This window comes from Cyprinus carpio, chromosome B1, assembly GCF_018340385.1.
Source record: "Cyprinus carpio isolate SPL01 chromosome B1, ASM1834038v1, whole genome shotgun sequence".
NCBI lineage: Eukaryota > Metazoa > Chordata > Actinopteri > Cypriniformes > Cyprinidae > Cyprinus > Cyprinus carpio.
The window spans coordinates 8,330,046-8,345,583 of record NC_056597.1 but is presented as its reverse complement, the minus strand read 5'-3'; the positions used below and the strand labels follow the sequence as shown (position 1 = coordinate 8,345,583).

General features: G+C 35.6%; 1 protein-coding gene across 15 annotated transcripts; it reads right to left on the bottom strand.

Annotated features, from left to right (window-relative positions):
* Positions 1-3,443: 3,443 nt before the first annotated feature.
* Positions 3,444-14,991, bottom strand: arl13b (ADP-ribosylation factor-like 13b). 15 transcript variants are annotated; one of them, XM_042716449.1, is made up of 11 exons: positions 11,763-12,210; positions 10,529-10,599; positions 10,192-10,441; positions 8,276-8,381; positions 7,875-8,077; positions 6,628-6,742; positions 6,386-6,545; positions 6,080-6,199; positions 4,368-4,436; positions 3,785-3,849; positions 3,444-3,697 (listed from the first exon to the last, which is right to left on the bottom strand). In XM_042716449.1, exons 1-11 carry the CDS (start codon positions 11,834-11,836, stop codon positions 3,644-3,646), a joined length of 1,287 nt encoding a protein of 428 aa, XP_042572383.1. In that variant the 5' UTR covers positions 11,837-12,210; the 3' UTR covers positions 3,444-3,643. The 15 variants fall into 15 exon arrangements, with proteins under 15 accessions (XP_042572383.1, XP_042572390.1, XP_042572389.1 ...); XM_042716456.1 differs by lacking the exon at positions 4,368-4,436 and having other exon boundaries at positions 6,080-6,193; positions 11,763-12,323; XM_042716455.1 differs by lacking the exon at positions 4,368-4,436 and having other exon boundaries at positions 11,763-12,214.
* Positions 14,992-15,538: the final 547 nt, after the last annotated feature.

The following is a 15,538-nucleotide window of genomic DNA, read 5'->3' as shown; positions in this document are numbered from 1 at the left end:
ATGAAACATGCTTCCTGTTCCACAGGATTATAAATATGAGGAACACAAAAGCCAAATTCCCTTAATCATCCATCACAAGGACTAAAACCAAAGAATATATTTCTGATGTGCATAACAAGTTTGTTGCTTCACAAAATAATAAATGGCTGTAAGAAAAGAGCTACAGCACTGAAAATCCCCATTTCCACCACCAGGGCAATAATGAAGAAGTTCCAATCAACTGAAGATTTCACAAATCTGCCTGGAAGAGGACATGTGTCTATATAGTTCTAATGCACATTGAGGGTTTGAGTGGCCAAAGACTCTCAAAGAACCACAGCTGGAGAGTTGCAGAGATTAGTTGAGTCTTGGGGTCAGAAAGCCTAAGAAAAATCAGACAGCCCCTACATCACCACATGTTGTTCGGGAGGGTTTCAAGAAATATTTTCCTAGCTCATCCAAAAACAAACTCCAGCATATTCAGTTTTCAGACACGACTGGAACTTCAAATGGGACTGGCTTCTTTGATCAGATGAAACTAAAAAAAGAGCTTTTTGGCAGCAAACCCACCAGATGGGTTTAGTACAAATAGGCAAAGTACAAAAAGTAGCCCATGCCCACAGTTCAATATACTGCTGGATCTTTAATGTTGTGGGCCTGTTTTTCTGCTGGAGGTCCTCATATCTTGTTCAGATGCATGGCATCATGGATTCTATCAAATAACAACAGATAAAAAAATGTAAAGCTGTGGTTGGATCGTCCATCAGGACAATAATCCAAAACAAACATCAAAATCAACACAAAAAAAGTTTTGAGTTTAATAAATAAGTTTGAAAGGCAATGCTATACACTTCTGTACTATGTACTGTAATATACTACAAGGTGAGGTTCAGGTTTGTCACTTACACGTCCTCAGGAAGGCAGAGCTTCATATGGGTCACAAAAAATTTACAATAGTATTATATATATATATATATATATATATATATATATATATAATATATATATATATATATTTTATTATTATTTTTTTTCATCAGTTACTTGAGAAAGGAAGTGAAAAAATATTAATATATTCTAGACTCATATGTAAACAAAAATGTTTCATGCTTTTTTTCCTGTAAATAATTACAGGCTACATCTCAAAGTTAAAAAATAATAATAATAAAAATCATAATAAGCTTGAAATACTTATCTTTACATGTAATGAATATACTATTTATTAAAGTTTCACTTTCTGATTTAAATTTTGAAGATGTAAACGAGTTAATGTTCTTCTACTGATGAAAAATATTGTCTTTAAGTTCATTATTGATACAGTATGGTATTTATTTATTTAAAATGGGTTATCATTGCAGAAACAATGTGTTGAAAGCAAAGGACATCTTGCATCTGTCCACAAACCAGCTGTTAACGCTTTTCGAAAAAACTTTGTGCAAAAACAGGTCCCTTAAATCTGGATTGGTGGTTATTATGCAACTCAGGTATTTATTTAATTTTATTCTCTTTAAGGTATCAGTCCAACAGATCATACTGTACAACTCGGTATTAAAACAGTGCTAATATTGTTGTAATACACCACCACATATACACTGGTTTAACAACAAGTACTGATTAATATTATTTAATCAACAACACATAGCTTACTTTAGGGGTTGTGTTATTATTTTTAAATGTAATACTTATCGTAATTAATGGGGTTATTATTTGATATTTCCATTGATTAGATGTACATTTCATAAATCTTTGTTTTCATTTAAGCCGATAGGTTAACTGAGTGAAATCATTAAATTTGTATTCCTCTTATGACATACCTTCAATTCAAACATGAACAATTAAATATGTAAATATCCATATGCCTGAATAAAAGTTCTGCCATGTCTGTCTGTCATCAGTTATTCAATTACTAGCAAACTAGCAAATGTTACAATATAAAAGTAAATCCACATTTTTCTTACCACAATTATACATAATTTACTGTTATAGACAATTATAGTAAATTCACATGTGACAAGGACACTGTGAAATAAAGTATCTTTGTGTAAAAGTATTTGCAAAATGTAAATACGTATAAGTACGAGAGGATCATAATACTGTATGTTAATTCAGTCATTTAAATGCTGTAGGCTACTTTAGAAAGGAGTGACAGAACAAAGTTTGGTTACACTAACTGGAATACTAAGCCAGTTGTCGTAAGAAACAATAAAAGATATCTGTTGACAGCAGCCAACAAAGGAAATATATACGTTGTTCACATTTTACACCTATACCCAAGTAAATATACCAAAAGAGATTTCAAACCTTGCACATTGTTACATTTTCTGACTACACTAAAGCATATTTTTTCCATGTCATTTCCTACATAATGCTTCTGTGAAATTTCACAGGTACACTCCGATGGAGAGATGAACTTTGCACTACTCGTCTCTATTTTGTTACAAAATGGCTGTCAAAGCGAAAATCAACTGAGCAATATTCTAATCTCATATCTGCTTCAGATCTCCAAACCACAAAGTGCAACAAACAAAGCTTTCCTTTGAATTTTTAAATCATTCTTACATAAATAAAATGTAAGCATCTTGTTTTGTTTGTTTCCATCATACAGTGATGATCTACACAGCTCTGCTGTCAAGTTGAAAACAAACCATGATACCATGATGATGCAGTTACGGCACCGACCAGCAGAGGGAGCTGCTCATGTGTGTTGAGTGAGAGTGACCATAACAGAGTATTTTTTATTTTTTTTATTTGACGTTCATATTGAGTGTAATCTGGGTACAAAAGGCGCAGGTACCGAAAGCAGAGCAAACTGGACGATACAACTTTGCATCAACTAAATATTAGTGTGTGGGGTAAAATACAAAACAAAACATCAAACAATGTGAAATATAAAAATGGCAATAGCATCAAATAAATATGAAAGCAGCGTTTACAATAAATGACATCATATATTAAAATATGTATTTATACTAGATGTTGAGTATTGTTACATTTACAGTAAATCATGAAATTACCCACTCATCATCTTTCAGAAGATGCCAAAACGTTTCCCTCCCTGATAAAGCAAAGTGTACCAGAATAAAATGCGTTTCAAACTCAACAATGGGCTTGCAAATACATTTTCCATCACATTCAAAAGTTCACTTTCCCACTTTCTCTGTATCTGTTGCTGGTGCTATTTGAGAGTATGAATGTCGTTCTCAAAATTAGGACAGCGTAGTGTATAAACCTATAAATGCTGCTGGAAATAAAGACCATCTGATATTTAAAAAGGCAAACTGTGTCACAATCAAGTGCACATAATATAAGAGTTTAAGATATGCATGCGGACCATAAAAACATGTTTGTACAATTTCAAGTACACAAATTTAAACTCTATGTATTTACATACATTTCAATTCTCTTAAAAAAAAATAGGTCTGTGATATATTTTTTTTTGAAGTATTATTTATTTTTTTTATTTCTTTTATTTTTGATTTTAAGTATTTTGATAAAAACAAGACAAACGGCTCCAAAGAAATCAAAATGTTGAACCGTTCGAAATTTGAGCACATTATGTGAACTTAAATGTCCATGTCCCCCATCTCATATAAACAGCTTCTGCTGACCACCAGTCAATAGGTGTTCGAGGTCATGTGATCCGTCTGGGTTTGTCGATTAGGTATCAGTTCCTCGCTTCTGGGCAATTGCTTCTGCGTAGTTTGCTACACTGCCCGTGCTTGAAGATAAGAACAAAACAATACTTTGATTGGTTGGGACCCTTAAACCAGTCAGGGGGGAAGCAGAGGTAGTGTTAGGAAATTACATCATGAGTATCGCTGTTCGGCCTCTGCCTATTTGCTACAGGTGGGAGAGGTTTGCCATAGAAATCTGCCAATGAAAGAGAGTCATGGGAAAAAAAAAGATTTAGGTCAGCAATGTTCTTTTTTTTTAAATCAAGGATCAGCTAACTAAGTACTACAAAAGTACACTACATCATTAAATTCATAGATCAAAATGACACACTGCCTGGTTTAACATTCAGAAGAGGGGACACAACATTACATGCAGCATTCAGAATGTCCAAAATGTTTCCTGTAAGCATCAGGAATCAAATAACACACATTAGTCACAACGCAGTAAGTGAGGCGTTAAGGAGATCATGCTTGTAGCATTTATTAGGCACAATATTAAGGTGGATGGTTGTGGTATTTCTGTTGACAGATGATTGTACAGGAAGGATGTGGCTGAGGCTTGCTGTGTGGATGGAGAGAAAACTGCTTTAAGAACAGAATTATGGGAGATGATTACATGGTTAGGAAACAGAATGGGGGGGAAAAAAGATGTTAGTGATGCGCATGCTTGTTGACATGCTGGACAGGGAACAGATGCGATGAACCAGCAATTACCAGAATGTCTTGTATCTCCAAGAGGCTCAAGTTTGGGGAGCCTAGAAGTTTTAGGAGTAGCCCATCCAACTAAAACAGAATAAACGTAGGGATTTGCTGTTAGAGTTATTAATATGAAGCAACAAAAGGAAAAACTAGGACAAATCAGGGGTTAAAATTAGACATTTTGCAAACATTTGACTACAAAAATCCAACAGCAAATGAAAGAAAAAAAAGCTTCTCTGACTTTCCTGAAGTCTTGTTTTACATACTGTATACACCACTGTAATGTGTTTACAGCAAGCCTGCAGTTTACTATACTGCGTAATTAATTAATCTGTTGATTTAATTAGGTTAAATTAAAAATGAAAATTCTCATTAATTACTCACCTGTTGAACCACTGATGTGACGGATTATTTTAACTATGTCCTTACTACATTTCTGGACCTTGATCGTGTAAGGATCCTTACTGTCTATGGGAGGGTCAGAGAGCCCTTGGAATGCATCAAAGAGATCTTAATTTGTGTTCCGAAAATGAACAAAGGTCTTACAGGTTTGGAACGACATGAGGGTGAGTAATTAATGACCATTTTTGGGTGAACTTTCTCTTTAATAATATATCAGAAAAAATGCTGCAAAATGCAAACAGATGTAGAATGTCCCACAGGAAAACACACATTCCCTCTTCTGAACATTACAGTGTTTTACTACGCTGTAGTTCTGTTAAAGCTACACTATGTAACTTTTAGGGGTTAAATAATAAAACGACATGTTTCTGATGAAGAATGCTCTTTTTTTTGGTTGTGCTTTGGCACTGCACATCTGTACTGATCAATGTGTTTCGAAGCACTGGTGTACATATGGATACAGGTCATCTTATCAGTATACAAATAAACAATCACACAAACCACAACTAGAGCTACTTTTTTCTGTGTACAAATTTCACATGACTTGCACAGGCAAATTATGTATGCATACAATTTCCTGCATCTGTCATCTTGTCAGCCCTAATATATAAATCATTATATCATAGTATCTGGTTAATGACATTGTTTGGAAAATTTATTTTTTGCACACTTTCATTAATAGCATTATGTCTTTAATGGGCAAATAAACTGGCTGCTCTTTATTTGTACTGGGTTTCAATTATTATGGGTAATTTAAAACCAAAACTTCATATAGAACCATGTTTGATTGCACTCCCTTTGTCAAGCATGTGTTGCAAACCACGTAGCATTCATGTGCAGTATTTAATGTTTAATGACTACAGCAATATGCTTGGAACAAGGACTAGTTGTTTTACAAAATGGAAATATTTTCATTATAAGAACAGTAATATTATAGTAACATTGCATAACAGTAATACGTAAGGTATCTTGATGAAAACCTCTCAAACACACTGAACACAAGCACTTTGTCGAAGCAGTTGGCATGCCAATGAAGCCATGTGAAACTGTATTCTTATAGCGTTCTTTGAAGCGTTTAATATTAAGTGCTCCTGTGGCTTGTGTTGTACTTTCTTCTTCTCCTGCAGCTCAGCCCCTGGTCTCAGCTATTTTTCAAATGTGTGTGTGTGTGTTTTCAAGAGGAATGCTTATTACTATTGCATATGGACATCACTGACAAAGGTCCTCAGTGTAAAGACTGTTGTAAATTGAAATTTTATCGATTTCACCAATTAGTTGTTCACTGTTCATGTATGGGAAACATCTTGTAAAAGAAGCATTCTTACCTGGTAAGGGAGGAGGGGTTGGGTTTTTGGGTGCTGCTTCTTCCACTCTGAGAGGGTCGACTCTGTGCTTACGTTTTAATCGTAATTTCCTAGTTTTCTTTTTGTTCTGGTCCACTGCTCCTGGTCAAAAGTGACAGGCATTGAAATCACTTCATCCACTTAAAGAAATTGCAGAGGTTAATAGGTCTTCATGCATTATAAGAGCAAAAGCTTGTATCTGAAATTAACTGACAATATAAATATAAACCTTTATCCACTTATTACTCTTGGAATGATGGTGGCCTTTTGAGGAATAAAATATACTACCTGATTCTGTGCTCTCCGGGGTCTGTCTGTTGCTCTCTTCATCTTCCTCCTCTTCATCTTCATCCTCATCTTGAAGGACTGTCTGTTCTTGCACACTGCCCTGCTGGCCATTTTCTCTTTTTCTTTGCATCTCTTTCTCTTTGTTTAGTCTGTCTTCATTCTGGAATTTTTATATTAATTTAGTATTTGCATCTTAATGATATATCTAACTTGCATTTAAAAGAAACTTTGAGATAACTAACCTCATTAACAACATTGTTTATTGCCTGGAAAGGGTTGGGTATGTTGACGTCATCTAGATCTTCCTCTTTCAATGTCCTTCCTTCTCGCTCTGCTTCTTCTCGCTCCTGTCTGTCTCTGTCAGTGAAAAACATTTTATCAAACTGTTATTTGCATTTAGAAAATTTTAAAATGATGAAATGGAAGTAGAGACAGCTATTTTCTTCAATATTGTAACATGCCTAAGTGAAACAGATAATCAAAAAAATAAAGAAAGAAATAAATAAATTGTGGTGAGGGAGAGCTACTAGAATCATCAGCCACCATTTAAAAATGGATGTTCCCCAGGGTTCTGTTTTGAGCCCTCTTATATTCTCCATTTTACACACATAACTATGTGGCCTTTCAACTCCATCTTGAATTTTGCTGTTGACTAGTGCTGGGCGGTTTGACCAAAACTCTGTATACTGTATTTTATCCTCTTTGTGTTCGTCTTCAGCATTTCAGCCATTTAGAGTTGGTTTCTTTGCCCAGTTAAAGAATAAGTTATGTGTTGTTAATAGTTCTAGAAGTTCTCCAACCATTACTTATAGGGATCTCCTCTCAATTCACAACGCTGTATATGTTGCTTAGCCACTTTGACTATGTATGTCTTTTTTTTTTTTAAATACCATTTGTGTAATTCAAACTGGTTTACCATTTGATCCGATATATCACCCAGCATTACTGTTGATACAGTTTTGTTGGGCCTGATTGCTAAGAGCAATGCAATTCTTTCTAATAAAATACCAGCAAGAATGCAGGGCGGGGACTTGGTTCATTGGCTGTTCATTAGATTTTGAGATGTGAGATGGCAGTCAGTTGTTCGAGGGGCAGGTTTTAAGCAGATTAAAAGATTAGAGAAGTCTGGCGTATGCCTCCAGAGAGAAATCTGTCACCTTCACCAAAAGATGAAGTTTGGATTAAACATTACGACAATCAATCAATCAATCAACAAATGGATGAATCATTCACAATAAGATCCATGAAATACATAATATATAGTGAATTTACATTTCATGCTAACTTTAGTTACTTATCAGTAACTAGAAAAACATTTAAAAAAAAGTAAAAAAAAAAGTGAAAAAAAAAAAAAACTCTTTAAACATAAATGAAAATAAAACCAGCTCAGTTAGTAATAAATAATTTCAGAACTAGACTACATTATCTTAAATATTTTTAATGACTATGCCATTAACTTCATACACTCAAGTCTTGTCAGCTCACTGACCTCTCCTCTCTGATCCGCTGGACTCTCTCTGCCCTTTCCTTCTTGTCTTTTTCTTCTTGAGCCTTCTGCTCAGCTGTATCTCTTTGCACACGCTCTGAAATTGCCTCGTAGTCCTTGGCAATGTTATTCAGCAGCCAGTTAAGACCATTCTTGATGGATTTGTCAACCTTCTTACCATAACCCAGCACTGCAGAACAGGGTTCCTGAAAGTAGAGAAAACAATGTTTAGCTTAGTTTTATATGGTTGGTTTGCAACATTTCTGCCAAGAGAACGTGATGAATTTGATTAAATTTGAACCTGTTAAAAGCAAATAATAAATAAATAAAGACTCAGGATTTCCTCTGTGATTAAAAAGTCAAACCAGACTAAAAATATAAACTGTGCAGAAATATTAACTCACAATCTGACAGAGGCATTTATTCTCGTTGACAAGCTTCTCCAATGACAGGGTCTCAATGATGTCTGCTTCAGCCAATGCCCCATCTTGGTCCTGTTTATTAGCCAGTCTGCAAGCCAATCAGAATAAGGAAAGAGCTGTTCACTAGGTGTGCAGGTCATTAGGTAAGCTGTCACAAACAAATGACCTGAGGTCTGCACTTCTGTCACAAACAAATGACCTGAGGTCTGCACTTGAGGTGGACTGAATAATTAGCCTTGTGTTAAAGAGCACTCTTGACTTATTAGCACACTTAACAAGTTATATTTAGTCAAGGACTTCATCTGCTGCTCACTCCCTCAGTTAATTGGACCCACTTCAGCTTGACTAATGACAGATATACAGATGATGTATTGCACATTTATTGCACACCGCCCTGTTCCACTTGGACTAGAGGCAGGAATTATGTGAGGATGCTCTTCACTGATTACAGCATGACATTCATCAAAGCCTCCAGGCTCATCAGCAAACTCACGGTCTTAGCACTAAACTCTTCCGTATTTCTGACAGGCTGGCAATGTTGGTGAAGGAAGGCTGTAAACATTATCAGCAACTATTTAAAAATGGGTGTTCCCCAGGGTTCTGTTCTGAGCCCATTTCTATTCTCCATTTTACGCACACAGTTCTGCGGTTTTTAGAGTTCCAACTTCATCATGGTTTTGTTTCATAAACTTAGCCTCTATGTTAAAACTTAAGCAGTAGTCTTACAACCTCGCAGTTACCAAAGAGGTAATGAGTTTTAATTTTATGATTCAAATTATACCAATCTACATTTTTATGTAACTGACTAAAAATTATGACCAGTCTTAAAAAATAAAAAAAAATAAAAAAACTTGGATGATTAACTTGTAAGACTAGTCTAAACATTTTATGCAACTGGCCACATATTGCTAAGAGTGATGAAATTCTAAAGAATCCAACATGCTGGTGTTGGTATAATTACTAAATACAAACAAGAACAAGTACCCGATCGAAGGTTTCACATAAATGTTTAGAAAAGCACATCAATAGGTTTATTATCTCAGGCACCAGTGGAAATTGAGGATCGGCTCCCAGGTGCTGAGATCTTTTAACAGGTGTATCATTGAAATCATTCTGTCAGGTAGTATTATTTCCTGTTAGAAGAGCTGGACTTATGCAAAACTGTCAAGGCATGCACAGGGTGGTGTAGTAAGATAAATGTTTCAACAAGGATATCAGCATGAATACTTCATTTACTGTTGTAAAAGCATTAAAGTTACTTGCATTTGTCACTGAAGACCAGCTATGATGACTTAGTACATAATGACAATACATCACTAATTACTGGAATTAACTGGAAGTTTTTTTTATTTTTTAAGATTATTAGGTCCATACACCTTTATAGCTTTACAGAGTGAATGACAATTAAGGTTAGTACACAACAAACCAATATGACCACAGGGCATATTCATTTTATCGAAGGCATTTATGCTTTATGTCTTATCTTCCATGTTTGATGATCTGTAGACATATACTCATACACTACCATTTCAAAGTTTGGGATGAGTAAGATTTTTAATGTTTTATTAATGAATAATGTTTATTTGGATCATGTGACACTTAAGATTGTAGCAATAGCTGATGAGAATTCAACTTTGCCACCACAGGAATAAATTCTCAAGTATAGCAAAATACAAATATATATACTCTATTATACATACTAATATACTAATTTTATAATATTTCATTTTTTATATACTTTATTTTTGATCAAATAAATGCAGCCTTGATGTGCATAAGAGACTTTAAAAAATATTAAAAATCCTACTAATTCCAAGTTTTTGAACAGTAGTGTAATGTTAAGTCTCGACATTAAGTTACGTTCAACAGCAAGAACATGTCATGTTTTGAAAACTTACACTAATACAGGTTTGCCTGCAATACGAGGGTGCCGGAGAACCTCAGCCATTGTGTCTCTGGTCTCCTGGATCCTTTGAACATCACTGGAGTCCACAACAAACACCACTCCGTAAGACTCAGAGTAGTAGTTTTTCCATATGCCGCGGATACGCTTCCCGCCACCCAGGTCGAAGATTGTGACCTCAAACTTTCCCTGCTTAAGGTCCACCTTTGAGAAGCCCACTGTAGGTGCTACATCTAGAGGACTTTCTATGACAGTCACAGAAATATACACCTTGTGAGATAGATCTGGAACTACATAGAAAATACTCCAAAAATATTAAGATGAATATTTACCTCCCTGGATTCCTCTGACAGTAGCTGTTTTTCCAGCATTGTCCAGTCCAACCATTAATAATGTCACCTTCCTGCAAGAGCACAGATACAGCTTTATTTCATTATGTGTCTCCAAAAGACCTCATTAAGGTCAAGGCAGTCCTTCTAATAAAAAAAAAACTTTTTATACCATTTTCAAAAAAAGTTTAAAGTTTATAAAGGTTTAAAATAATAACTCTTAAAATGTCCTGTGTTGTTACCACCAAGTTAAAAGTAATAACATTTTTTTAATTTATACCTTTAATATTTGACTTTATAATTTTTTTAAGCATGTTTTATTTATTCATATTTTTTTTTTTTTTTTTAACCATTTCAAAGTTTTTGGGGAGTTGCACCAATTATTAATCAATTAATTTATTATTTAGCTAGCATAATGGTCACCCATATCAGTTTGATTTGGCAGTGTGTTTGTATGTATTCTATGTATGTCCTTTCTTTCTAAGAAATATTAATACAAGTTTAGGCCAAATCAATTAAATTGAATTTCTTTTCAAGAATTTTTTTCTCCATTTTGATATAAGAACAAATGTATCACCCTGAAATATATACAGCTATATATATATGTATTTTTTTTTTACTTTGTCCAAATATATCAAAATGAATTTTAATACAGCAGATTACAAATATACAAATCACAGAAAAGGTGTACTCAGTTGCACTCGTTAATGAGTTCATACAGGCAGCTTTGAACTTTCTGACATTTAATAAAACTTGACATTAAGTTACGAACAGCTGTGAGCTGAGCTAATACAACCTAAGCCTGCATGGTAATGCATCATCTCTTGACTGGCAAAAGCACACAGGGATGAAGCGGATGATTCAGCATATATGCACAAAAAGACCAAGTAAATAATGTGGCCTTTTCCAACACTAATGACGTCAAAAATATTCAATAATTTCCATGATAATCTGTCCGGGGCTGTAGAGTCACAGCTGTTTAAACTACAAGGCTTTCAGTGGAGGCTTAGTGGCATAATAAGACATCTGTGTGGAGTAACACAAATATCCTAAACTGACATGGGATTTCTGCTCACCATCATCAAACTATGCTTAATTCTTAAGAAATGCCAGATGAACACAAAGGCCAGGCGGTGTAAACAAACCCCGCAGTCACAACGGATGAACAACATATGAAAACACAAAGTCCTTACAGCTACCAACACACACACACACACACACACAAACAGATACTTAACTGCGGCATTTGCGCCGCAGGGACATCAAGCGCACTATCCAGGTGACAGTTCTCTGCAACCAGGAGGCCTTCATCAAGACAGATGACAGCTAGCTTTCCCTTGACTTCAGTTGTTATTGTCGATACACACACACACAAACTTTTGTCTTTCCTGGCCTCTGGTTAGCCTTGTATCTGAGGGATTAGCTGGGGATTTCGACTTACCCAACAAGATCAGTGACAGGGTGCTAGAGGACACACTACATTCAACCAATGAAATTAAGACAATAACTTGTCCCCTCTTGGCCCAGGAGCTGTCAGCGGAGAGTAACAGTCTCCATAATAGGGCTGCACGATATTGGAAAAAAACTCACATTGAGATATCTATTTTTCTTCTGCGATATATATTGCGATATGAAAAAAAAAAAAAAATCAGATGACTTTAATAAAGCTCTATTTGGAAAAAAAATAATAATAAAAATACATCAATGATTGGGGTGATTTTGTAGGCGAGTAAATCAGCATAGGAAATACAAAACTTACAAGCATAGATAAATAACAGAACAAAGATACAAATGAAATAAGCAGTGCTTTATATTTTATTTTATAATAACATTTATATTCCTATATACAATATACATACTATATAACATTTCTGTCCCCCTCACTTCTGAAATGATGGCTAAGCACGTGTATACTATATCTATATACTATAACCTGTCTATATAGCTAAGCATTCCTTATGTGTATGTTCTTTATGGGAAAATGCTTATGCAATATAGCTTATATAGCTTCATATTCTGGTCACATTTGCTTGCTGGTATATAATATGCATCATCAAATGTTTTATAAAAAATAAAAAAAAAGTGTAGTTTACAACAGAATCGGTGACAAACAATCATGACTCCTGGCACGAACTCTGGCAGCTGATACATAAAATAATAATAATAATAATAATAATAATAATAAATAACACACCTGTGGGAACTTTGCCTTATTATTTTAAAACACCATCGCTCTCCACTGAAAACAGTGTAGTTTTTACGGAGCAAACAGCAGAAACAGGGAGAAAGACCATTGCAGCTGTCACGAACTCTGGCAGCTGCCAGAAGAAATCCAGGGATGCCACCAGAAGTGGCCCTGGACCCTGCCACTGCCACGATTTGTGCTTGCTCTCTCTCACTTAAAGGGGTCATATGACATTGCTAAAAATAACATTATTTTGTGTATTTGGTGTAATGCAATGTGTTTATGCGGTTTAAGGTTCAAAAAACATTATTTTCCACATAATGGTACATTATTGTTGCTGCTCTATCTGAAACCCATAGATTTTTACAAAGCTCATCGTTCTGAAACATGAGGTGTGCGCTGATTGGCCAGCTATCAAGTGCATTGTGATTGGCCGAACACCTCATGAGTGTTGTGGAGATGTTACTACACCTTTTAATATTGTGTTGTGATGCGCCACGAGACAAAAACAATAAAACCCATTACAAACGAGGCATTTGTTGTATCCAGTGGGGACATAATTACGGATTATAATGACTTATACTGTGTTTTTACACATTGCATTGCGTATCGCACCACGTAAACATAAATCCATGTCTGCATTTGAGATCGGAGACACGACAAACAACAAGCGCTAACATTACTCTACACTGCTCAAAACTTGCGTATGAATCATCAGTGGCAAATTATTTAAATATGAAAACGTACTTACAGACTGTGAGTCAGAAGCGCCAAACTGTTCTTGCAAAGTTGGAACTGTCCCACTTTATAGATACAGACACCGGCATTGTAGGCTACTCTCACAGGAAACTCCTCATCCTCCGCAAAATGTGCGGCACATTTCTGAATATTTGGGTTGAACTGTTCCAGAACAGTGTTGAACCACTGATTTCTAGTTGTGTCCTTGTATGGAAGCCCAAACAAAGTAGTTACGCTTTCACAACGAAACTCACAGCGTCTCCGCAACATGGCCGCAGTGACAACAGTGAGAATAAAAGTTACGCCTTCTTTCTTTGCGTGAACATTTGGGTGGCATTATGCAAATCTTCACACATTCTGACGTAGACATGTGGGGGCGTATTAGAATGAGCCGTTTTAGGAGGGTGTGGTTGACTCTTAACTTTTAAAAAGAATATCTCTTTGGATTTGAAACTTTAGTCTTTGCAACTTTACAGATCTTCTTTATGCACCAAGAGCTTGTAACACTCCAAAGGAAAAATTGAAATCGCATGATATGACCCCTTTAATGAGACTATGACAACCAGAAAATGGACGTTTTCATCTTAATTGTGATTGGGGTTGAATGCTTAGGGACATTGATGCATTTTGACAGTTAAACACTAAACTTCCCATTGCAATACAAAATAATAGTAAATATTTCAAAGGCACTTGGTGTGTGGTCACTTTCATCAGCCAAATTGAACGTTTGTTGCCAATAAATAAACACAGTGACAAAAAATACAGAGGACAGTCGCACAGGTAAAGGTCAAAACTATAACTTATTGGGACCACTGTACAAATACAGGTTACACAGTTGCACAGTGTAAGAGCTCACTGACAGTTCTGTTCAGAAACAAGTTAGTAAATATTTCACAGTCTCTCTGACACAAGCACGAGATAACTTAAGACACTCACCTTGCAGGTTCTCTCCATCGTTTCAACCAGTTGCAGCAGTTCGCCATCAGATTGAACATTTCCCCCCCAAGTGCTTGAACTGGGATTTATTATTTCATGACAGCCGTTCTGATTTCTGACGTTCCTGACTGATTTTCTTCGTGTTTTTCAATCAACCCGTTATCTACTAGCACGCTTTTATCTGCCTATCCGAGTTACGTTACTCGTAAAGATTTGATTACAGACCTTTTATGTTTTGTAGTAGAGAATTAAGGGATGATATAAACTAAAAAATGTCACATCCTCTAATTGGCAGACGATCACTTACAATTGCAACCATACAGTTTAGTTTCATTTTGCTCAGTAACGTTGCTAACTTACCCGAATCACTGCAGCCTCACTGAAAGGCTAACCAGTTAGCTACTGGTTAGCTAACGTTACATACGATCCATGAAACTGTTAAATTACGTATCATGTCATTAGAAAGAACATGTCATTAGATAATAACTATGTATACCGTTTTGAAACTGTCCCCGCAGATGCTTTACTCTCAATTTTAGAACGTTTTTTTTGCGGTGGAAAATAATTATTGGCATAACGGTTAGCTCGCTAGTTGTCCGCTTTGTTTACCAAGCTGAATCTGGCTGCTATGGCTGCAGCCGCGATTACGTAGAGGGTGGAGGTTGCCAAGTGTTTAGAAATCGTATAATGACATTTTGAGGGGGGTAAATGCATAAAACCATTCTCTTAAGCTTTTGGCACGTGCTTTACTCATATAGTTTATAATTTTACACAAAGGCACTTAAAGGTACAGTCTCGATCAAAGCGGCCAGAAAAAAAAAAAAAAAGTACAGAACACGTTTATTTGGCAACAGCTATGATAAACTTAATCCACCACTAGACAGCGCCTCCCGTGGACGGAGACGCAGCAAACTGTAGCTCATTTTTACGGTCATTCACATAAACCGTGAGAAAGTTAAAGCATGATGTTGTGCAAGTGGCAAGTGCTAACGATATACATTACAACAGCTATTTACAATAAACCAAAAAACACAACTCCCCTTCAAATAGTTTATTAATCAGGACAAAAAAAAAAAGCTCTTGATATATAAACTCAGTCACCCAATCCAATCATATACTATTTAAACTCTTCAAACATATACAGAAGATACAAA

Bases quoted from the DNA above. Each gene is read 5' to 3' on its own strand.
- arl13b (XM_042716446.1), bottom strand. From the start codon at position 11,836: ATGAAGGCCTCCTGGTTGCAGAGAACTGTCACCTGGATAGTGCGCTTG. The intron at 6,546-6,627 runs GTTAGTTATCTC...TAAAAATTCCAG, and splicing joins TAAACAATGTTGTTAATGAG to AATGAAGACAGACTAAACAA. The intron at 4,216-4,367 runs GTAATTGCTGGT...CCATCCACACAG, and splicing joins TGGAGATACAAGACATTCTG to CAAGCCTCAGCCACATCCTT.